Source organism: Pongo abelii, chromosome 14, assembly GCF_028885655.2.
Source record: "Pongo abelii isolate AG06213 chromosome 14, NHGRI_mPonAbe1-v2.0_pri, whole genome shotgun sequence".
Lineage (NCBI taxonomy): Eukaryota > Metazoa > Chordata > Mammalia > Primates > Hominidae > Pongo > Pongo abelii.
This window is the reverse complement of record NC_071999.2, coordinates 114,488,139-114,513,525: the sequence shown is the minus strand read 5'-3', so window position 1 is coordinate 114,513,525 and position 25,387 is coordinate 114,488,139. Positions and strand designations below refer to the sequence as shown.

Below are 25,387 nucleotides of genomic sequence, written 5' to 3'. Positions count from 1 at the left end.
GGGCGCTATGTACAGTCTGTTTGTATGCATATGTTTTGAGAATTTTTAACTTTTGTGTATATTTTATGATAGTAATAAGAAAATAGACCAGTATCTACATATATTTTATACATTCATGACATGGCTAATTAATCTTAATATTTTCAACATTTCAAGGATACACAGTCCTTCTATGAGTTTTTTCAAATTATCACAAATCTACAAACAATTTTCCAATAGGTTTATTGAAAAAAAATCCACCTGTAAGTGTACCCGTGCTGTTAAAACTTGTGTTGTTCAAGGCTCAACTGTGTGCAATATATACCTATATGCACATTGTATTAAGGTTTATTAAAAAGTCTAGGACAAGCCATGAAATAATAATAGTAGCTACTTCTAGGCTGTGGAAATCTGGGCAAATTTTTCTTCACTTTGTTAGAATCTACAAATTGCAAATTATTTGGTGAAAGAGTCTCATCAGTATACTATTCCTGGATGCCATTAAAACACAAATACATAAAAGTATTAATAGGAGAATTTTGGGAAAATGTGACCCAAGAATTATTTCTTTCCTACTCTATTATTCTTTTCTTCTTAAATCTGCTGAAATGAGTCTACATCTTTTTTTTAATTGTAAAGTTAAAGTTTATTTTTAAAACTAATATTTAGAAACAGGGGGATAGTAGCAGTGAAGGTTAAGGAGATTGAAGGATCCTGACCCTACTAGTTATTGAAGCCTCTTATAATACAAATTACCTTAAAAATATTCTTTAAAGCATATAAATAGAATAATTAATCAATTAAAAAAAAAGAGTCTCAAATAGATTCAACTCTTATGAGGAACTTAATAAAACACCATAAGCTTTTCAATACCAAGGAGTTAAAAAGAACTATTTAATACATTTGGTTGAGATAGCAGTTTGAAAGGAAAAAAGAGAGAGGGGGAAGTTAAAGCCAATGTGAGATGATTCATCAAAATAAACAACAGAAGGACTAATGAATTAAAACAAAACACTCAACTATGAAAAAGTCAAAGTGGCAGGGAGTCAACTACTTAAGAAAACATGAACAAATGTATTTTTAGCTTTAATATTAGGGAAAATTTTTTAAAGATTATCACTTTACTATAGAGAAATGCAAAATGTTCAAGTAAAAAAAGCAGCAAAACTGTTAAAATATTTACATCAAAATTTTGATCAATAATCAATATGTCTAATTAGGAAGAGCTTATCCAAAATTATAAAAACATGGGACAGACAAGTGGAGACAGTTATAAATAAAAATTAGCAAAAGATAAAATTATAAATAATCAAAATATGCAGAAAGTTTATTCATATTAGTAAACAAGCAACACACCAAAATAAATGTGAGATATTGTTTTGTAACTACTAAACTAATCAAAATACACTTTAAAAATAATATGCAAGCAAGAATGTGGAGGACCGGCACACCACATTTTTGATTGCATGTATAACTCATTTTGAAAACAATATGGCAATCGGAAACAAGGGTGATGAAGATGTTTCTTCTCCCTAGCTCAGATATTTCACTATATGAATTTTATATTGAATATATAATTTCACAGAAATAAAAGAGTTCTGTGCAAAACTTTTGAATGTTGTATTATAGCAAAGAGAATGGAAATAACCATTTAAAACAATTGTTAGATAAATTAATACAGATATATGAAAAATACTTAGAAATAGGAAAAATCCTTATTGTATAAGTCAAAACAAAAAATATGTCATAGTATATATTCTGTATTATTTTCAATTAGGAAATATAGATTATAAAATGCAAACGATAAAAAAATTGATGTGTTAAAATAATAAAAATGTGCACGTTTCCTAATTTAAAAATGTTTAAGCCCAGTTATTCCTCATAACTGGTACAAAGATACAATAACCAGATACCAAAAATTACGGTTTTATAAAATGAGAAACAATTTTTTATGAATAAAGCATATAGTCAAAAAACAAGTTTATAGTCAGGGTACCTCATGCGTGTGTGTGTGATAGAAGGGTCCCTGGTGTATCTCTCACTATGTTTCTTATTCAATTCTCTTCAGAAGTGAAAATATACATAAATTATTGCATGTATTTTGTGGACTTCATAGAGTCACTGTGAAGGTTAAATGAAATAGTATGTTTGAAAATGCCTATTCTGGTCTATAGCTGTACGATACGTTCCAGGTGCTCAAAAAATATTCTTTCAATATATTTAATAAAAGGACAATAATATTAAGAATTTGTTATATTATAACTTTAATAAATGTATATAAAGATTCTTTTTTTCACCTTCAAATGAAAGAACTAGAATTGATCATTTTGGTAGGCCCCACCAACTCTGTAAAGTTCTGTGGAATGAGCAAAACATGAAGAAAGTCAGAAATCACTAAAGGACAATGATAAGAAGATGATAAATGCATGGATCTCCTGGAAAAGCATACCTTAAAGAAAAGCTAAAATCTGTGTGTGTGTGTGTGTGTGTGTGTGTGTGTGTGTGTGTGTGTAAAATAACCTTTTTAACAAATAAACAAAATTAAAGCACAACATACAGGGTCTTTCATTACAACATTTACCTGGTTTCACAACACGTAATGCACATTCAGAAAATAGATGTCTTTAACTTTCTATGACCCAGGTAGTAAGCAAAGTCTAATTCTAACATGTAATGCTTTTTTTGATTTTTCTGGAGTGATGAATAATGCTTCTCACATGGGAGGGCATTATCTACCTGAAGAAACACATATGGCCCTTTTATCTCCTCTATGCTTAATGCACAGATAAATACTTACACATGCACAGAGAAATGCTTCCACTCACACCATCTGCTCATTGGAGGAAAAAGCACACCCATGAAGCCTGTTACATTTGCCAGCGCTGGGGCTTTGCTCTAAAGCAATGTCTGCTTTGGATGGCAAATTTCATAGTCTTATTTAATCGGTTCATAGAGGGGATACTCACCTCCAGCTCCCCCAGACTGGATGTTATTCTCTAATCCCTGACTGCTAAAAGTGTGTGTGCCCAAAACATACCTGTTTCTTCTGGACCCTGAACGGCACGCTTATTTCTGCTGCTCTGACTGGAGTTGCCTTCTCCTGGAGCTGGTGGTTCAAAGATCTATGAACAGAAAAACTTCAAGTTACTAGAAAGACAGCTGAGGCGAGGGAGAGGCGGCAGTGTAGGCAGGATCTTGCCTGTGTCTTGCAGCTGCTGCAAACTCACTTTCAGTCCCGAGGTGACAGCTGGAGCTTCCTCCAGGCCGGCCTTGGGGGCTCCTGCTCCTGCTGGCAGCTTCTCCGCGTGGTGGCCCTGCAGCTCTGCCCGGAGGCTGGCCAGGTCCCCTTGCAGGGCGGCCACCTGGTAGAAAGACACCACCGTGAGGCAGCAAGACAGCAGTGCCAGCAGCAAGGTTGCAGCCAGCAGCTTTCCGTCTTTGGAGGATCGGACAGAGGGGCTTTCCTTCCGTGGGAGGATGGAAACATACTCCTTCAGTTTCATTTCTTCTCTTTTCTTAAGGCAAGAAGTAAGGCGTGACTGCTCCCTTTCTGTGGAGTCATCCATATCACTACTTGAACTTTGAAGGTTGGGGCCTTTAGAATAAGTGACCACAGGGAATGGATCATTTCCTGTTATCTGTGTTTGTTGATGTCCTGCGTGCACTACATGGCAGGGCTTGGCTCACCCCTCAGGAGAGTTCTCCTGAATTTTCTTCTTTCTGCCTTTCTGCATCTCTACCCCTACTGTACAGTAGGTTTGCTGGCATTTACCCTCCGATTGGATTGCTCAATCTGTCTTCCTCATTTCACTTTCAGTTTTTGTAAGAATTTCAAAGTCATCTCTTAACACTCACGCTCAAGTAGATTTAAAGCCCCTTAAATCTGCTGAGGAAACTTGGAGTTTGGATTGGCACATTCAAGGGAAGGCTTTTAAGATATGCACAGGTCTAAGAAGCCCACCCTTAAGCGTAGTAAGGGAACTGTGTCTGCTTGGGGCCACATGGCTTCATAAGGAAGGGGGAAAAGCAGCTGAAAGTTCCTGCTGCTGTCATAAAAATAATTAACGTGAAGGTCAGATAAGCTAAGTGCTTTAGCATTGAATTGTTCTTAGCTAGAGAGTGATTTATTAACAGTCTTCAAGTATGAAATAAAATGGAGAATCCTTGAAGGAAGTGTGGAAGTAAGTCCATTGGGAATTATTCATATTATTATACTAATAATGTCATAAAAAGAATGAGACTAAATTTTACAAATGTATCTAGGTTAGATATCTGAAGGATTCTCTAAATATAAGTGAATATATTTTTAAGGAAAACATGCATAAACTTTTTCCTTCTGAGACTCATCACTGAAACTCAATCATGCATATGAACAGCCTGTCCCAAGTAGCCTGGTCTCAGCTTTTCTGCTCAGACTTCTGAAGCTTTAAGTCCCCGCTCAATACGATACTAGTTGAGGAGAATCAGCCTTGTCTCTAGCTCCAAATGCCTGACTGCCGCCATTAACCACTCTCAAGTAGCTTGTCTACAACTCCCATGTTGACTGTGCCACAGCCTAACAGGTCAGTGGACAAGAAGTCCTTGATCAAACAAGAGCCACCTTAGTTTTGGATTTTTCTGTTGTTGACTTGGTATTCTAGTCCTGCCTCATCCTGATGGCTGGTTCCTGGACACTCCCCAGTTTCTTACTGCTTTGCTCCAGCATTGAAATATTGATTCATCTTTCAACAAACGTTACTGAGCACTTACCAAGCCCTGGGTAGTCACTACTCCCCATGGACTAAGACTAGTGAGCTTTAGTTCTGTCTCACTCTACATTTCCATACAGTCTTAAGTAAGAAGTTTACAGAAATGATATAGTGCAAAGCGGAGAACTCCAGACCCAGGCTTCTAGACTGCAAATCCTGCCTCATCCTCACTCTCCTTACGCAAAGTACATAAACTCTCTGTGATTCCATTTCCTCGCCTGTGAATTGGTATGATGATATTAACTGTCCCTGAGATACGTAATGAGGCTTACAAGAATGTGGAAACAAATTAACATTTTGGATGCTTCCATTTAAAAAAAAAATTATTTCCACAGGTTTTTGGGGAATAGGTGGTATCTGATTACATGATTAAGTTATTTAGTGGTGATTTGTGAGATTTTGGTGCACCCATCACCTGAGCAGTGTACACATTGAGCCCAATTTTTAGTCTTTTATTCCTCACCCCCCTCCCACCCTTTCCCGTGAGTCCCTAAAGTCCATTATATCATTCCTATGTCTTTGCATCCTTGTAATTTAGCTCCCACTATGAGTTAGAACATACAATGTTTGGTTTTCCATTCCTGAGTTACTTCACTTAGAATAGTAGTCTCCAATCCCATCCAGGCTGATGCGAACATCATTAATTCATTCTTTTTATGGGTGAGTAGTATTCCATCGTATATATGTATCACAGTTTCTTTATCCACTCATTGATTGATGGGCATTTGGGCTGGTTCTATATTTTTGCAATTGTGAATTGTGCTGCCATAAACATGTGTGTGCAAGTATATTTTTCGTATAACAACTTCTTTTCTTCTGGGTAGATACCCAGTAGTGGGATTGCTGGATCAAATGGTAGTTCTACTTTTAGTTCTTTAAGGAATCTCCACACTGATTTCCATGGTGGTTGTACTAAATGATCAGGGAAATGTAAATCAAAAGCACGGTGCGATGCTTCCATTTTTTCATTCAGTTTTATTCTTTACATTCAAAGTATAAATGAAACATTTTTCAGTTACAAATAGTGCTCTAATAGATATTTTCTACAACTGTGCTTGTAACATCTGCAAGGGTTTCCCAGCAAATGCCTGCTGAGGGAGAAGCACATCTTCACTTTTACAGGCACCACCCAGTTACCCTCTGATGAGTTCCCATTTCCTCATTGTCTTACTACAAAATGACGCAGTCAGACTTACTTGTTTTTACCATTAGGATTGTTCTTTTTTTTTCCCTTTGTGTCTGCAAGTTTCCAAGACTTTTTAAAATAACGTGTTATTATCCTGGCCCCCAAAATAAGCTGCTAATTTTTCTTACCTATAACTCCCACAATAAGGTGAGTGTGCCCCAGTCTAACAGGTACGTAGACAAGAGGTCCTCCATCAACCTTCTCAGGTGGAAGTCTTCTTTTATAAGGATGCTTGTAAACCCTTTTGCATCAGGAATGACACAGTACAATTCTTTTCTGTCAGTTCTTGTTCCAGATCAATTAGGGTGAGTCATACGGAGTAACCTTGCCATAAAAAATGGAATTCGTATGGGGATTGTATGAAGGCCTTCTTACTGAAAGTAATTGAGATCCTTTAGATTATGTGTTTGTGTATTCTTATGACTTAAATACACGCAGAAATGAAAGGATGCAAGGCAGTGCTAGAAAGCATTTTCTCTCTGTGTTTCACTCAGGGTTTCCTGTAGCCACTGCTTCTCTCCGTCCGTGGACATTCTCCCACTTCTGGTGAGTCATTCCCCTCCATATTCCTCAGAGAAAATTCTGAAGACAGGGAATGATTTGACTGCTTTAGGGAATTCCCTCTGCCTTCGTCACTCTGTTGGGCAGAGACTTTCATGCCTGACCATCTCAAAAGAGAGTCACTGGCCAGCCTACACTCAGCCATTTTTAAACCAGTGGCCGATGTTTGTTGCGGCAATGAGCCGTGCCATGCATAAAATGGGCAAGTTCTTCCACGAAGGGCAGCCATCGTGTCCCTCTGGCTAAAGGGACAGCAAGCAGGGATGGCAATGTGCACGTCCTCCACAGGGATCTGAGAGCTGCATTTTCTCTAAAGACAGGTAGAAAACGAAGTTACATTCATGACTCTTAAATCTCTTATTAGATGAACAAAAGGAAGTTATTACTCCATAAATCAAGAATCTGTTTCCTGAAGAGGAAATGGTTTGGCAATAATTTAACAGAAATTCTGTTAAACAAGAAGCATGTTCACGTTCATTGAATAATACACCACATCACAAGTTTATTCAGGGACAAAAGGCCACTGTATCTGAGCCACAGATTGTGCAGCGATCTTACTATACATTCAGTGTTTACTGACAGTATTTAGCTGCTTTTTACACACATCTTTTTCTCAATGTAAGTGTAAAGCATTCTTCTGTCATTCAATAAACAAACTGAGATACTAGGACTTTGTGATTGATGAAACTGTTCTATCCACTCAGAAATAGGCACATAGGATTGAAAAGAATATAACTTGTGAGTTTGTCCGGGAGTCAGAAACAGCAGAAAATAAACATTCACTCTCTGACTATGTTCTTACATTGACAAACTCAAAAATATTTTTAAAAATGAATTATAAATTTCTGGCTAAATAGTGTTATAAAGAATTACAGGTTTGAGGAATCTCTCCTTTGCCCCTTTTCTTTGAGGAAAAGCGTGTTTTCCTCAAAATCCTTTGAGGAAAAGGATTTAGACCAGTCAAGCATGGCGACAACAGCTCTTCTAGATCTGTGAATGTACTTGATCTGTAAATGTACCTAAAATTATATCTAGATAAAATTGGTATCCTAAAGCACTCAGAATATGGAAAATTGTATGATATAGGTTAAGTATTACATTTCAGGAAAATATGCTGTTTTCCAGTAGAAATATTATATATATATATATAAAATATTTATATATTATCTATTTATATATATTTTATATTATATATATTATATATAATGGAGAGAGAGAGTATGTACAGTAAGTTATTATATAGTTAAATTTGACTTGAAAGGCTAAATGTTAATCATTGTATATAATTTTTAATTTAAAAAATTTTTAATTGACATATGTATTTATGAGATACAGTGTCATGTTTTGATATACGTATACAATGTGTAATGATCAAATTAGGAAAATTAGCATATCCATCACCTTAGACATTTATCATTTCTATCTGGTGAAAACATCGAAAATCCTGTTTTCTAGCTCTATTGAAATATATAATATATTATTGTTAACTATAGCCACCGTACTGTACAATGGAACACTGGAAATCGTTCTATCTAACCCTGACTTTGTACCAGGTGACAAACCTCCACATCAATACCTCCAGTAACCACTCTCCTACTCTCTACTTCTATAAAATCAACTTTTTAAGATTGCACATATAAGTGAGATTACACAGTATTTGTCTCTCTGTGCCTAGCTTATTTCACTTAATATAATGTCCTCCAGGCTCATCCAGGTGGCTACAAATGACAGGATTTTATTTTTTATGGCTGAATAGTAGGCCTGTGTTATACCACATTTTTAAAATTCATTCATCTATTGATGGGCACTTAGGTTGAGTCCCTATTTTGCCTATTGTGAATAGTGCTGAATCAGCATGGGGATATTTCTTGGATACATTGACTGCTTTCTTTTGGATATAGACCTAGTGATAGAATTGCTCAAGTATGGTAGTTCTATTTTTAGTTTTTTGAGGAACCTCCATACTGTTTTCCATAGTGGCTGTACTCATTGACATTCTCACTAACAGTGCACCAGCGTTCCCTTTCTCCACATTCTCACCAGCTAGAGGTCATTATGCTAAATGAAATAAGCCAAGCATAAAAAGACAAATATCACATGTTCTCATTCATATGTGGGAGCTAAAAAGGTAGGTCTTATGAATATAGAGAGTAGATAGGTGGTTACCAGAGGCCAGGAAGAGTAGGAAGAAGGGTGGAGGCATGAAGAGAGGTTGATTAATGTTAGAAAAAATAAAACCTAACGCTTGATAGATTAATAGGGCAACTATAGTTAGCACTAATCTGCTGTACATTTCAAAATAGCTAGAAGAGAATCATTTTAATGTTCCCACAAAACAAAAGGATAAATATTCAAGGTGATTAACTTCCCAGTTACTCTGAATTGTTCTTTTCATATTATATGATGTATCAAATTATCACATATACTCTGAAAATATGTGCATCTGTTTTGTATCAATAAAACAAATAAATTAAAATTGAATAAATGGACTGAAAATATTTTAATGATTTATTTGAAATCTTGCTTATTAAATTTTGAGAAGAGGATGGGGTTAGGAGTGTAGGCTCTGAAGCCAGAAGCGTCTGTATGTCCAATTTTGCTTCACCATCTTAACAGAATCTTTCTTGCCCCAAATCTAGAAGCTGACTTTGTTTAGACATCTATCTCTGTAGGATGCTGACATAATCTCACACTTTGGGGAAGTCCTAATCATGAAATCTACTCACGATGACTCCATCTACATCACCACTGATTGCTAAGGGTAGACAAATGAGAGAGGCTTTTTACAGTTGGTTGTGAGGTGGTCTCCTGGGGGGACTGCTAAGAAAGAGTTCCTCATTCTTAAAGAGATTGACAAGAAAGAGATGTTCTTCTTCCACTAGACATGACAAGCCTGTCCGTGATCACCGAGAACTGCCATCCTGCAACTGCCGTCAGGCCCAGACTGAAACACTGACGGTGAGAACAAGATTCTGGAGGGAACCTGGCACTGTAAGGACATAATTGTCCTGCTGGATTACTCAACTCTTCGTGCTTGTTATTTGGATCATACTATTTCCTGTTTACGCCAATGTGAGACAAGATTAGGTGTTAATTCATCCAAAGACATCCTAAATCTGCTAGTTAGATTAGCAGTTGATTAGGATCCAAAGACATACTAATTCTGCTAGTTGTAAGAATTGTATTCTTACAACCAAAGAACTTTGTATAAGAGAGTTTTAAATGTTCTTTCAGAATTTTTCCAAATGTCCACTTTTTGGAACTACGGTGTAAAGAGAAAAGGTCAACACCCACAAGCTAGAAAAACTAATTCATTTGTTAAGAAGAGTCTTGGCCGGGCACGGTGGCTCATGCCTGTAATCCCAGCACTTTGGGAGGCCGAGGCAGGCGGATCATGAGGTCAGGAGATCGAGACCATCCTGGCTAACATGGTGAAACCCCGTCTAAAAAGTACTATTATGTGAAGATGTGTTTAATGAATCTGTCTTTTCTATGTGGAACCAAAATAAACGTAGTCACCTCTTTCCGAAAAAAAAATGCAAAATTAGAATTTGTGCATCTCAGTGTAAGAAGGGAATAATTTCAAACTAAGAAAAAGTAAGAGAGATATAGTGTATTCTGAGAAAACTGCAACCTGAATGCATCTTTCTTCTCCTTTACTAACAACTGTAAATTATCTTTCTTCTCTGAGCCAAATTGCAGTAGAACTTAGAGGTAATTGAGTGTTAGCGAGGGGCTTTTTGCTCTAATCGGCCCTAGATAGAGAAAAATAACTTTTGAGGTTTATTTCTCGAGAGTATTTGCAGTACTATATCTGAGACCCAAGTCTCAATGGGTCTTAGATAGAATGGTTGAGCAGAAATCTGTGGGCCCCAGGCAGTGGCTAACATCAGCCTCACAGAATACGCCATGTTTCCTGGGCCTCTGAGCACCCACAAAGGGAGTAAGTGCTTAGGGTTAGTCCTCCCTGTCCCTAAAGCTGAGAGACTATCAGGGGATCACAAGAAACAAAAGCCTCCCCCAAATGCCTCAGAGTAGACTAGAAGTTTCCCTGCTAGTCCAATCCTGGCTCACAGGGTTAGACAGGACTTGATTTCCCACCTCCTGAGGCTAGACTGCCCCAGTTGAGCCATCAAATCAAACATAGGAGGTGTTTAAGAGAGAAAGCTTGAAATTGGGATATCGGGAGAGATCCAAGAAGTGGCTGGACGTATAAGTAGTAGCTAGACTGTAGTGTTTTTGCATGCACAGCTATGGTGGTGTGAAATGTGAAAATGAAGCCATTTATATATATATTTTTAAAAAGATTATGGCAGAGGGTAGGGTGGAAGTAGGGAAGATATGTACAGAAAGAAATGATAAACTAAGAGAGTTCAGCTCCATGAGTGCAGAAATGTGTGGTTTCTAGCCTATTGTATCTCTAGTGCCTGGAACACTTGTCCTTCATGGATTCTGTTATCCTCTGTTAAACGCTGACTAAATAAACGTCTTCCAATGAAAATTAAAAAAAAAAAAAGAGAGATAAGCCATCAAAGGAGAGCACAGAACATCCCAGCATACACACAACACAAAGGGATGGAGACAATTTGAATTTTAAAAACTAATAGAGGACTTAACATTCAACTGAAGAAATTTTTTAGGAACTAAAAAATATCTCTATAGTTTTCAATTAAATAATTTAATACATGCATTGAAGAAAAGGATGGTCACTTTTGAGCACTGAGTTACTGGCCTGCAGGCTCAAATAGAAGAAAAATCTCAAAACTCAAGAGTGTTTTGCAACTCACATGCAAGAAAAATGGGAACATAAAAGGAGGGACAGGATACAGATTAAACAGAGGCAATGACATAAAAACTTCCAGGAGAAAAGGATAATGCTTCTTAATCTATGAAAGACCTGAAACTACAGTTTGAATTAGCTTATCAAGTCCTAGGTTAAAATGCTGAGAAAATCTGTATGGGTAGCTTTTTGGAAAAGAAAAATAAGAAAGTAGGTGTGGCGCGGTGGCTCACGCCTGTAATCCCAGCACTTTGGGAGGCCAAGGTGGGCGGATCACGAGGTCAGGAGATCAAGACCATCCTGGCTAACATGGTGAAACCCCATCTCTATTAAAAAAGTACAAAAAATTAGCCGGGCGTGGTGGCTGGCGCATGTAGTCCCAGCTACTCAGGAGGCTGAGGCAGGAGAATGGCGTGAACGCGGGAGGCGGAGCTTGCAGTGAGCCCAGATCGCGCCGCTGCACTCTAGCCTGGGCTACAGAGCGAGACTCCGAGAAAGAAAAGAAAGGAAGGAAGGGAGGAAGGGAGGAAGGAAGGAAACGATGCTGAGAAAAATCGACCCAGGTAAGGTCTGATGGTATTACTGAATATAGAAAGAGTTGTTGGGATATGATGAAAATAAAGTATATAAAATCTTGTAAAATGCATTTAAAGCTATTTTTATGAGAAAAATGATATCTTTGATGGCATGTTTTAAAAAGAAGAATGGAAAGAAATAAGCTGAGCATACAGTTCACAAAGCCCTAACAAGTTAAAAGGTGAAAACAAATTAAGCTTAAAGATAGGAGTAAAAAATATAAAAGAGATTAATGAAATAAATAATTATACAATAAAGAGAATTAAAAATTGGTTATTTTAAATAACAAATAAAATTAATAATTTGTAGTAAGACACAGTACAAAGAGAGAAAGTATGAAATTTCAATAACAGAAATTTTAAAAGCGGGACATTTTAGAGCTATTACAGATCCTAAACAGGTAAGAGGATATTATGAATAAATTTGTGTGTAAAATTAAGGGGAAATTGGAGTATACATGCATTTCTCTTGAATACAAAAAAAAAAAAATGAAATAACAAAGTAGCTAAACCAATTGCAAAGGAAGGATATTCACCATCCACTCTTTCAGTATTGTTCTAGGTACTAGGCATATAAAAATTAAAACAGAGAGAAAAAAAAGAAAGAAAAAAGAAAACTCCTGTGTCATGGAGTTAAATTCTATTGTATAAGATCATTTTAAACGATTTCAATTTTTACTTGATAAATTTATACAAAATAGTTTCTCATCTGGTATTCCATTTCTTTTGTATCTGTGGTTAAGCATTTTTTAAAAAAATTGTCTGCATACCATTTCTCCTTTTATTCTTGAAAGAATAGCTAAAACTTGTCTGTTTTGTTAGTGTCAAATAAGTAATCAGCAGATAGTTCTATTTATTATCATTATGACTTGTCTCATTCTACTTAAGTTTGTTTTGTTGTTTTCTTTAGTCTGACTTCTTCAGTTGAGTGTTCAAACATTCATTTCCTTTCTTATTTGTTGATAGGCTATTAAATTTCCCAAGAACATTGCTTAGTAAAATTCAATGATATCAGGTATGTATTGTGTTTTATTATTATTGTGTTTTTTATATATTGTGCTTATTATTTTCTAGAAACGATTAATAATATAAATTAATCTAAAACTTTTGTTTGGATTTCCAATTTGACTTAAAAGTTATTTAAGAGGTATTTGTTAATTTGTTTTAATTTCCAGAAATTTTTTCATTTTTCTCACTAACTTCTATTTTATCGTATTGCATTCAGATAATTTTCTCTCACAATTTCTACTTATAAAGCTTAATCAGAGTTTCTTTAGGGATTAATAATATTGTCATTTGTGTGAATATAACATAGCTACTTGAAAAGAAGGGATATCCTTAATAATTTTATTATTTTAGTCTACAATATCTGCATTTTTGTTTATATGATGTCATAGAATAATAGAGATGAGTAAAATTTCTCATGTTTTTTCCTGTGTATTTCCAGTTGTTTTTCTTGTAGTTTTAGCTTTATGGTTATTGATGCTATATTATTTAGCATTATAACATTTAGTGCAAAGATATTCAAAAATGAGAGGGAGATAATGAATTATGTCTATCAAAAAGATAACTTTTTCCCCAAATGTACAAGTGATACTTAAAATTTTAGTCAAAATGGACAACTTTAAAAAGTAGTCTTTTACAGGCTACCATGATGGATAGTTTGCAAAGACTGGAAGAAATACTCTCTGGTGGCATGCCTATTTGCAATGTGACTGATAATAAGATTGGTCTGTCTCCTTATCCCCTAAATCTGAACTGACCTTGTGAATTGCTTGCTTTGACCAGTAGAACACAGAGGACTGCCACCCTGAGACCTGCATGCAAGAAAGTCAGTCTAGCTTACTGGAGGATGAGAAGATACATTGAAAACCACTAAAGTGCCTGAACCACCTGCCAGCACTTACTGCCAAATGTGTGGGTGAGGCTATCTTGAACCTCCAGCCAGCCTGGCTGTCAGAGGCATGCAGCCACACACATGAACTCAGGTGGAGCTGGCATAAGAGCCACCTGAAAAACTCACAGAATTACAAAAATAATAAAGGGGAGCTGTTACAGGGCACTAAAGTAGGGTGGTTTATTACTTAGTAATACCTAAATGATATATCCCATTCATTGATTATAATCTCATAAAAATAGAAATCATTACAAAAAGGTGATCAAAGAGTTGCTTACTTGAAAATGTAAAAATACATTCACAGGTCAAGTTTGTATCAAAGAAGTATGCAAAACTGAGATTAGAAATTACCTAGAAAGTCACAAAAGGGAAAACAACTTATACCAAACATATGAGCCAAAGCAGTACTCATTAAAAAATTATAGCATTGAAAACAAAGCTATAATATAAACACAATGATATTCAAAAGAATTAATACTTATCCAAAGAAATTTAAAAAGGAATAAGCCAAAATAATCCAGGTAATGAAATTAAATAAAGATAGCTAACACCGATGATTAATTATATATTGTTAGTTAAAATGTGAGCAAAAGTTATTCTTTATATATATATAAAGTATATATATATAAAGTATATATATATAAAGTATATATATATAAAGTATATATATAAAGTATATATATATAAAGTATATATATAAAGTATATATATAAAGTATATATATAAAGTATATATATATAAAGTATATATATATAAAGTATATATATATATAAAGCATATATATATAAAGTATATATATATATATACTTTAAGTTCTGGTTTACAGGTACAGAACGTGCAGTTTTGTTACATAGGTATACACGTGCCATGGTGGTTTGCTTGAAAATGTAAAATAAAAAGGTTGTTTTGGAAGCCAATCTAACGATACTAGAAATATTATAAACATATCTACACTGCAATTCAACAGTCTCACTACTGAGAATTTATCCAAGGTATCCATGGTGGAAAAAAAACAATAGAAAAAGTGTGTGTGCGTGTGTATGTGTGTGAGTGTGTGTGTGTGTACATGTCAAGTAAAATTAAATTCTCTTTCGTTTAGTTCTCTATCAGGGATCAAAGATTTCTCTTGTGTTTTTCTGCTACTCAAATATAAAGACTCTTGTCCTCAAATTGTTTTATTACCACGACTGATTGCTAAAACAGAAATATAATTTTATATGAAAACTCATAAAATCTGTTTTAGATACTTTCAGACAGTCATAAAACATGTCTAGTAGTGGAGACAGTATGAGTTCATAATTGTACTTGTCATTGGTTACTTCTAAATTTACTAAATTTAAAATGCACTTGCTAATTTTTTGTCTATTTTAAATATAAGCCTCTGGTTATTAAAAAGTAAACAAAAACGGGTGGGTGATTCCCAGAATTTTAACCAAAAGCATAATCTGTTATCTCACGGCAACAGCTGTTTACATACTTTAAATTGAATAATGAGCTTTCAACAATTTCAAAATTTAAACACAATCCAGACCAATGTTGATATTTCCACACTCAGGACAAGTGGTGCAGTGTAAAATTCATGTGAAAATCTCATCACTGTCAACCACCAACACTAGCAACAATTAACCAAGGATAACAAGTCAAATCAAATAAGTATAAACTGCACTCTACTAGTGACTATTAAAAATTCAGCATTTCAGAACGCTAATCTTCAATCCTTTATCAAAAGCATTTTTTGACTTTAAAAAATGTGGTAAAATACACATATATTATACAATTTACCATCTTCATTATTTTTAAAGTCACTCTGCAATTTCTCTTTAATATCACTGACTTGTGAATTTATAATTCTCACTCTGTCCCAAACAAGGGAACCTATTTCATTTTGTAAACTTCTGCAGGTCATGAATTTTGCACCTCAAAGAGGATCTGTGTGTTGTTGAAGGCTTAAGAGGACAGCAGTGTATGAAACAAAGTACCGGACTAGCACTCAGAAAAAAATGTGTTCTGGTTCAGTTGTTCAACTACATTTAGTCTTGAACTCTTGAGTTTTATCTCTGTATTCTTTGTGAAAAGATGTTATCTTTTCTTTAAGGTCTTTTCCACTCTAACTGGTGGCAGAGAAAAGTGTTTGGATTCCCAGGACTGTCTTCTTTGCTTACAATGTCTCTTTCGGCCCTAAATTTTTTTAATGTGATTTAAAAACACAAAACTTTAAAAGTTACCATCTAAACCATTTTAAGTGTACAGTTCAGTCACATAAAGTATATTCACATTTTGTGCAGTCAATCTCCAGAACCTTTTTAGCTTGCAAGAATGAAACTCTATGCCCATTGAACTAGCAACTCCCCAAATGTATAGTAAATATATATATACCATATATATATTTATTTAGTAATACCTAACTGATATATCCCATATCTCCAGCTTTTTCTTTTTCTCTGGAAAACTCTGACTGATCAAAATATTTTGTACATCCATGCATCAATGTTCACTTGGGCGGCCTCCACCTTTTGGCTATTGTGAATAATGCTGTTATGGACATGAGTATGCAAATATCTCTTTAAGGTTCTGCTTTCAATTCTTTTGGATATATACCCAGAGGTATAATTGCTGAAACATATGGTAATTCTATTTTTAATATTTTGAGAAACTGCTATATTGTCTTTCATAGTGGCTACATCATTTAGCACTCCCACCAAAAATTCACAAGAGTTTCAATTTCTTCCACATTCTTACTAACATTTGTTATTTGTTTTCTTATGTTTACCATCCTAATGGTTTTGAGGTGATATTGCATTGTGGTTTTGATTTGTATTTTCCCTAATAATTAGTGATTAATCATGACATTTAAAGAAAAGATCTTTAAAATTGTTCTTTAAGTATAATACAAATGCTACTTTATCTACAATGTAAAATAAAGCTGAAGACTTTATAGACAACAAGTTCGTGTTCACTGATCAGCAAATTTTCTCAAATATGCTGATGTATGGGCAAATATACTAGTGGGGTAAAATTAGAAGTACAAGGTTGCTGAGTTGACCAGGGGATTTAGTTGGATTAATTTCATAGTTATCATCAACCAAGCTAGCCTGATAAACCTACTTCCTCCACAAGGACATGGTAAAATAGTCTGTCAATTGGATTTTTGTTTACTAAGCCACTTTTACTGACCAATCCCCATTCTAATTAAAACATGATCTTTTCTTTGGATTTGCTATTCTTGTTTCATGAACTATTCTACTTTTTAAGGTGATTTAGCGTAGATATAAACTATTATAACTAGTATTATAAAATAAAATATAAAACTGAAATGCAATGTACAAACCAGATGAATATCCTGTTTCCAAAAAATGCATATTGAAACTACATGGATTTCAAATTTCTTTTGTATCAAAATAAAGTTATACTAACTTATTATAGTATGTCTAAACAAGATCCAGTTTGAGGCACTAAGAAGAATAAGACATCAGTTTGAAAAGAGCTCAATCAGAGCAAAATGAATTCTATAAATTAAAGTAAGAACAAACATCAAATTTGTGGTGAAGCTTGGGTGGAAGAATGGTGAAATCACTGATGTTTTGGAAGAATGGTGAAATCATTGATGATGTTTTATGAAAAGTTTATGGGAACAATGCCTGATACGATTTGGCTGCGTCCCTAACCAAATCTCATCTTGAACTACAGTTTCCATAATCCCCACGTGTCACAGGAGGGACCCTCTGGGAGGTAATTGAATCATGGGGGCAGTTACTTCCACATTGTTCTCATGATAGTGAGTGAGTTCTCATGAGATCTGATAGTTCTATAAGGGGTGTTGATCCCCCCTTTGCTCTGCACTTCTCCTTGCTGCTGCCATGTGAAGAAGGATGTGTTTGCTTCCCCTTCCACCATGATTGTAAGTTTCCTGAGGTCTCCTCAGCCCTGCTGAACTGTGAGTCAATTAAACCTCTTTCCTTTATAAATTACCCAGTCCTGGGTATGTCTTTATTAGCAGCATGAGAACACTAAATTGGTGCCACAGAGAGGGGGCACTACTGTAAAGATACCCCAAAAATGCAGAAGTGACTTTGGAACTGGGTAACAGGCAGAGGTTGGAACAGGTTGGAGGGCTCAGAAGAAGACAGGAAGATGTGGGAATGTTTGGAACTTCCTAGAGACTTGGAGGGCTCAGAAGACAGGAAGATGTGGGAAAGTTTGGAACTTCCTAGAGACTTGTTGAATGGCTTTGACCAACATACTGATAGTGATACGGACAAAGAAGTCCAGGATGATGTGGTCTCAGATAGAGTTGAGAAAATTGTTGGAAAACAGAATAAAGGTGACTCTTGTTGTGTTTTAGCAAAGAGACTGGTGGCATTTTTCCCCTGCCCTAGAGATCTGTGGAAATTTGAACTTGAGAGAGATAATTTAGCTTATCTGGTGGAAGAACTTTCTAAGCAGCAAAGCATTCAAGAGGTGACTTGAGTGCCATTAAAAGCATATAGTTTTATCTATTTACAAAGATATGGTTTGGAATTGGAACTTATCTTTAAAAGGGAAGCAAAACATAAAGGTTGGGAAAATGTGCAGCCTGATGACGCAATAAAAAAGAAGAAAAAACATTTTCTGAGAAGAAATTCAAGCCTGCTACAGAAATTTGCATAAGTAACAAGGAGATGAATGTTAATCACCAAGACAATGGGGAAAATGTCTCCAGGGCATATCAGAGACCTTCATGGCAGCCTCTCCCATCATAGGCCCAGAAACCTAGGAGGAAAAAATAGTTTTCTGGGCTGGGCCCAGGACCCCCATGCTGTGTGCAGCCTAGAGACTTGGTGCGCTGCCTAGGGACTTGGTGGCCTGCATCCCAGCTGCTCTAGCCATGGGTAAAAGGAGCTAAAGTACAGAGACCATGGCTTCAGAGGGTGCAAGCCCCAAGCCTTGGCAACTTCCATGTGGTGTTGAGCCTGAATGTGTACAAAAGTCAAGAACTGAGGTTTGGAAACCTCTGCCTAGATTTCAGAGGATGTATGGAAATGCCTGGATGTCCAGGCAGAAGTTTGCTGCAGGGGCGGGGCCCTCATGGAGAACCTCTCCAAGGGCAGTGCAGAAGAGAAATGTGGGGTTGGGGCCTCCACACACAGTCCCCACTATAGCACTGCCTAGTGGAACTGTGAAAAGAGCTCCAAACCCCAAAACAGTAGACCTACCAGCAGCTTGCACCATGTACCTAGAAAAGCAGCAGACACTCAACACCAGTCATGAAGGCAGCCAGGTGGGGGGCTATATGCTGCAACGCCACAGGTGTGGAGCTTCTCAAGGCCATGGGAGTCCACTTCTTGTATCAGCATGAGCTGGATGTGAGACACGGAGTCAAAGGAGATCATTTTGTAACATTAAGGTTTAATGACTGCCCTATTTGATTTTGGACTTGCATGGGGCCTGGAGCCCCTTTGTTTTGGTCAATTTCCCCCATTTTGAATGGGTGTATTTAACCCATACCTGTATCCTCACTGTATCTAAGAAGTAACTAACTTGCTTTTGATTTTACAGACTTATAGGTACAAGGGACTAGCCTTGTTTCAGATGAGACTTTGGACTTGGACTTTTGAGTTAATGCTGAAATGAGTTAAGAGTTTGGGGAAACTGTTGGGAAGGCATGATTGTGTTTTGAAATGTGAGGATATGAGATTTGAGAGGGGCCAGGGGTGGGATTATATGGTTTGGCTGTGTCACCACCCAAATGTCATCTTGAATTGTAGTTCCCATAATCCCCATGTGTTGTGGGAGGGACCCAGTGGGAGGTAGTTGAATAATGGGGGTGGTCACCTCCATGCTGTTCTTGTGATAGTGAGTGAGTTCTCATGAGATCTGATGGTTTTTTAAGGGCCTTTCTTCCACTTCAGCCTGCACTTCTCCTTGTTGCTACCATGTGAAGAAGGGCATGTTTGCTTCCCCTTCTACCATGATTGTAAATTTCCTGAGGCCTTCCAAGCCCTGCTGAAATGTGAGTCAATCAAACCTTTTTCCAGCTGGGTGAAGTGGCTCACACCTGTAATCACAGCACTTTGAGAGGCTGAGGCAAGCAGATCACCTGAGGTCAGGAGTTCAAGACCAGCCTGGCTAAAATGGTGAAATCCCATCTCTACTAAAAATACCAAAATTAGCCAGGCTTGGTGCAGACACCTATAATCCCAGCTACTCAGGAGGCTGAGGCAGGGGAATCACTTGAACCCAGGAGGTGGGGATTGCAGTGAGCCAAGATCACGCCACTCTACTCCAGCCTGGCTGACAGAGCAAGACTCTATCTCAAATAAAAACAACAACAACAACAACAACAACAAAGAAAACACCTCTTTCCTTTATAAATTACCCAGTCTTGGGTGTGTGTTCAGTAGCAGTGTGAGAATGGACTAATACAATGCCCCAAATAAATCAGCAGTTTACAAACAGATAACTCACTTTAAGAACGGACAAGATGATGTTGAAGATGAAGCCTGCTATGGCAGACTATTTACAACAATGTGTGAGAATAAAAACAATTTGTTTATGCTCTAATTGAAGAGAACTGATGATTACAGCAGAAATAGTAACCAACACCATAGACATTTTAATGGGTTCAGTTTACAAAATTCTAAGTAAAAAATTAAAGTTGAGCAAACTTTCCACTTGATGGGTACTCAAACCGTTATTCCCAGATCAGGTGCAGACAACAGCAGAGCTTACAATGAAAATTTTAAGCAAGCAGGATCAAGATCCTAAAGCACTCCTCTGAAGAATTGTAAAAGCATTGCTTTGCCAGTAAAATCCTGAAGACAAAACGCAATCAAAGCAATGGTTATCAAGAGGTAGAAGTGGTCCACTCAGAGCAAAAGGAGACCAATAAAGAGCAAAAGTCATGGCAACAGTTTTGATGGGTACTCAAGACATTTTGCTTGCTTACTTTCTGAAGGACCAAAAAAACAATAGCATTTGGTTATTATGAGAGTTTTTGAAAAAGTTAGCCAAAGCTTTAGCATAAAATCACCTCCACTACAGCAATGCTTCTGTTCGTTCCTCTCATCAAACAAGGGCTGTTTTGCAAGAGTTTCAATGGAGTATCATCAGCATTCACTTTACAGTCCTGATTTGGCACTTTTTGGCTTCCTTTTTGTTTTCTAATCTAAAAAATTCTGGAAATAGCACCTATGTTTCTTCTTAATAATGTAAAAAAGATTGTATTGAAATGGTTAAATTCCAAGGACCTTCAGCTTTTTAGGAATGGACTAAATGACTGGTAATCATAGCTTACAAAAATGTTCTTGATGGAACTTATGTTTAAAAATATAGTTTACAGTTTTTACATTTTTATCTTTAAATTCCATTTTCCATGAACTTCTTGAAGTTCCCTCATGTTTTTGTCTGCGTCTATGTGTATAATATATAAATATACACACTATGTACTCTATATGCTATATTATATATAATGTATATAATATATAATGTATATATATCCTATATAATATATAATAGTATATGTTCCATATATACTATATAGTCTATGTATATATAATATGTATACACTATAGAGTCTATGTATGTATAGTATATATACTATATGTAATATATAATATATGGTATATAACATAACTATATAACACATACCATAGTATATATGATATATACATATATACATGGTGCATATGTATTATATATAATATATAAATACTATTGGATATATAGTGTATATATAATATACAGTATATTTTATTATACTGTATATGCACTATATTATGCTATATATTACATATAAAATATCAATATATAGTATATATACACTATATATTATACATAAACTATATATAACAGTACACATAGTATATATATGACTTTATGTATATGACATTTTAGACTATTCTGTCACAATTAGTGATTGTAATTCCAAGTCTAAAAAAATTAAAAGTAACAGAAAGTCTAACTATAAATGCCATAATCCCTCTCTAGCTTAATCTTTATCTTTATCATAAATGTGTTCACCTCTGCCACTTCTAAGGATCAAGCTAAGGTAAAGAAAAAAACATAAAGATTAAGTCTATTGCTATTTTTATTTTGAACCTAGTGGAGTTGACATTATTAAGTAAACAAAGGTGAAGAAATCCAATAGTAATAAAGGTTGTTGATAATACCTGTCAACAAACATGACCAAAATCCATCATCCAAAATAACAAATCTTACTTGAAAGAAAAAAAATTGAATTAAATTGTATGTTAACAGATGTATGTTAACAGAAGTGTTTCAGAAAGTAGTCAATTGCTTTTGGTTGCATGTAAAGTAAATATGTACTGAGAATCTCCCCTTCCCTCCATTTTTTCCTGCGGATTCTGCACTGTAATAAAAGAAGTCTGTTCTTTGCAGTAGCACTGATTTGCTAACCTTTTTCACCATGCTTCCATATAACTAATTTTATAAGCCATGTGTAATTACATGAGCAATTAACACTCAACAAGCTCAGGAAGCTCTCTATTTGAGCATTTAGCTCATTCATTCATTCAAATTTTGAGCAACATTACAAGGCTTGATCCACACTATCAAGTGCCAATTACTGTGTGAAGAGTTGAATATAATGTGTTATTCTCATTCCCCTTTAGGAACATCTTCTTCTGTTCTTTTACCCTTTAAGGTTCAAATGCTTAGGTTATTTCTTATATTATCCTTTCCTTTCATACTGTTGGCTTCAATATTCCTATGCATTATTTTCCCCATGATTGTGGAAATACACACACACACACACACAGACACACACACACACACCAGAGTATTTACCGTTTTAACCACTTTTCAAAATATGTCAGTAGTATTAAGAACATTCATATTGTTATGAACCCATCCATTCTTGTGGTATCATTGATAACCACTGAAAACCAATCTTTAGCCTACATCTCTCTCCCAAAATCTATTAGTCTATTCAGCATCTCCTATTGGATATTGTATCATTCAGCTTTCTCATAAGTGAAAGCAACACAAACTATCTCTACCTCACTTAAATAGAAAAATATTTTATTAAAGGGATTTGGGTGATGCCCAGAAACTCTTGGAAGGACTGGAGATGCATGCTCCAAGATGACATAATTATTACAAAGAAATCTTTCCCAATCATAGTGCAAAGGTGAGCCTATAAAAATACCACAGCTGTTATCACTAGGCACAGATCCTTCAGTTTGTACCACCATTTGCATTCAAACCTCTGGAGACCTATTGCTGAACTTTCAGGAGCCAGAGGCTCTGTAATCCAGATACAACTTCTGCTGTTGCTCATGGCTACTGCTTGCCTCAACATAGACTTTATGTAGCCTTCCTTCTGCATGTCACCAGTTTCCTTCTCAAATTCCAGAGCAAGTGTCTCTGATTGATAAAATCTAGGTAATGCACAAATGGCCCACCCCCTTGCCCCACACCACCACCACTGCCACTGTGAATGCATGCACAGAGGCCACCAGCCCCACACTGGCCAGCTCCCCAATGCTGCACCAACACTGCCACCAGTGCAAACATGAACATGGACACCAGGTGCCTGCCCTCAACAGCCCCCTGATAGGCTACAACTGCTGGTGCTGTGAAAAACCTCACAGCCACCAGAAGTCCTGTGCTTGCCAGCAGCCCAGACCCAGCCTATGAGCATGTACCACACTGTGCTGCTGCAACTGCTGGCACAAGTGAACAAGCATAAGTCCCGCTACCACCACCCAACAAAGCACTTTGTTTGGCAACACCCATTGTCACGGTGTGGACAGTGGTCCAGAAACACTTCACTTCCTCCAGTGTAGCAGGTTTCTAACCTCAAGGGGCCAGAGAACAAAGCTGGGGGCCTGATACCAGCCCCCAAGATTTAGAGGACACTGCCAAGCAGTGTTGAGCTTAGCCTTGGCCCCCTAAAATCTTCAAGAAATGAAGCCAGTCTATTAAACCCACCTTATATCACAATCAAATCCCCAAGGATGTCGAAGAAGATAAAAGAAAAAAAATACATCCAAAGGCCAGCAACTTCAAGAACTGAAGGAACATCTACTCATGGATGAGACAGAGCCAGTGCAATAACTTTGGCAACTCAAAAAGTCAGAGTGTCTTCTTATCTTCAAATAACCACACTAGTTCCCAGACATGGTTCTTAACCAGGCTGAAATGGCTGAAATGACAGAAATACAATTTAGAATATTAATAGGAATGAAGATCATTGAGATTCAGGAGAAAGTTGAAATCCAATCCAATGATTCTAAGAAATACAATAAAAATACAGGAGATGAAAGACGAAATGGCCATTTTAAGAAAGAACCAAACTGATCTTATAGAGCTGAAAAATTAATTGCAAGAATTTCAGAATACATTCACAAGTATTAAGAGCAAAATTAACCAAGCTGAGGAAAGAATCTCAGAGCCAAGAAGCCAGTTCTCTGAAATAATTCACTCAAACAAAAATAAAAAAATAAATAATGAACAAAATCTCTGAGAAAGATGAGACTGTATAAAGAGATAAAATCTATGACTCATTGGAATTCGTGAAAGACAGGGAGAAAGCAAGCAACTTGGAACAAGTATTTCAGGCTATCATCCATGAAAATTCCCCCAACCTCACTAGAGAGGCCAACATTTAAATTGAGGAAATGCACTGAACCTCTGTAAAATACTAAACAAGATTTCATGCCCAAGACAAATAGTCATCAGATTCTCTAAGGTCGAAATGAAAGAAAAAATGTTAAAGACAGCTAGAAAGAAGAGGCAGGTAACCTACAAAGGGAACTCCATCAGGCTAACAGTGGACTTTTTAGCAGATACCCTATAAGCCAGGAGAGATTAGGGATCTATATTCAGCATTGTTAAAGAAAGAATTTCCAAATGAGAATTTCATATCCAGCCAAACTAAGTTTCATAATGAAGGAGAAATAAGATCCTTTAAAGACAAGCAAATGCTAAGGGAATTTGTTAATACCAGACCTGCCTTACAAATGGTCCTAAATGGAGTGCTAAATATGGAAAGGAAGCACAACTACCAGCTACTTGAAAACACAGTTAAGTACATAGACTAGTGACACTACAAAGCAAACACACAAACAAGTCTGCATAGTAGTCAGCTAACATGACAGAATCAAATCGTCACTTATCAATACTAACCTTGAATGTAAACAGGCTAAATGGCCCAATTAAAAAGCACAGGGTGGCAAGTTGGATAAAGAAGCAAGACATATGCTGTCTTTAAGAGACCCATGTCACCTGTATGACACTCTTAGCCTCAAAGTAAAAGGATAGAGAAAATCCTACCAAGCATATGGAACACAGAAAAAGTAGCGGTTGCTATTCTAATTCCAGACAAAACAGACTCTAAACAAAGATCAAAAAAGAAAAAGAAGGGTATGATATAATGGTAAAGAGCTTAATTCAACAAGACCTAACTATCGTAAATATATATGCAGCCAGCACTGACGCACTCGGATTTATAAAACAAGTTCTTAGAGACCTACGAAGAAACTTACGTAACCACACAACAATAGTGGGAGACTTCAACACCCTACTGACATTATTAGACAGATCATGGAGGCAGAAAACTAACAGATATTCAGAACCTGAGCTCGACACTTGACCTATTGGACCTAATAAATACCTACAGAACTCTCCACGCCAAAACAACAGAATAAACGTTATTCTCAT

The 25,387-nt window shown here is 36.3% G+C and overlaps 1 protein-coding gene across 3 annotated transcripts in view; it reads right to left on the bottom strand.

The window, feature by feature from the left end:
- The window catches only part of TNFSF13B (TNF superfamily member 13b), a 99,050-nt gene that overhangs the window by 36,040 nt on the left and 37,623 nt on the right, over positions 1-25,387 (bottom strand). For all 3 annotated transcript variants that reach the window (XM_054529215.2, XM_054529214.2, XM_054529216.2), the window contains exons 3-4: positions 3,207-6,784; positions 3,017-3,101 (exon numbers count right to left, since the gene is read on the bottom strand). In XM_054529215.2, coding sequence (XP_054385190.2) covers positions 3,017-3,101; positions 3,207-3,545 — 424 coding nt within the window. In that variant the 5' untranslated portion in view covers positions 3,546-6,784. The remainder of the gene's footprint in view (positions 1-3,016; positions 3,102-3,206; positions 6,785-25,387) is intronic.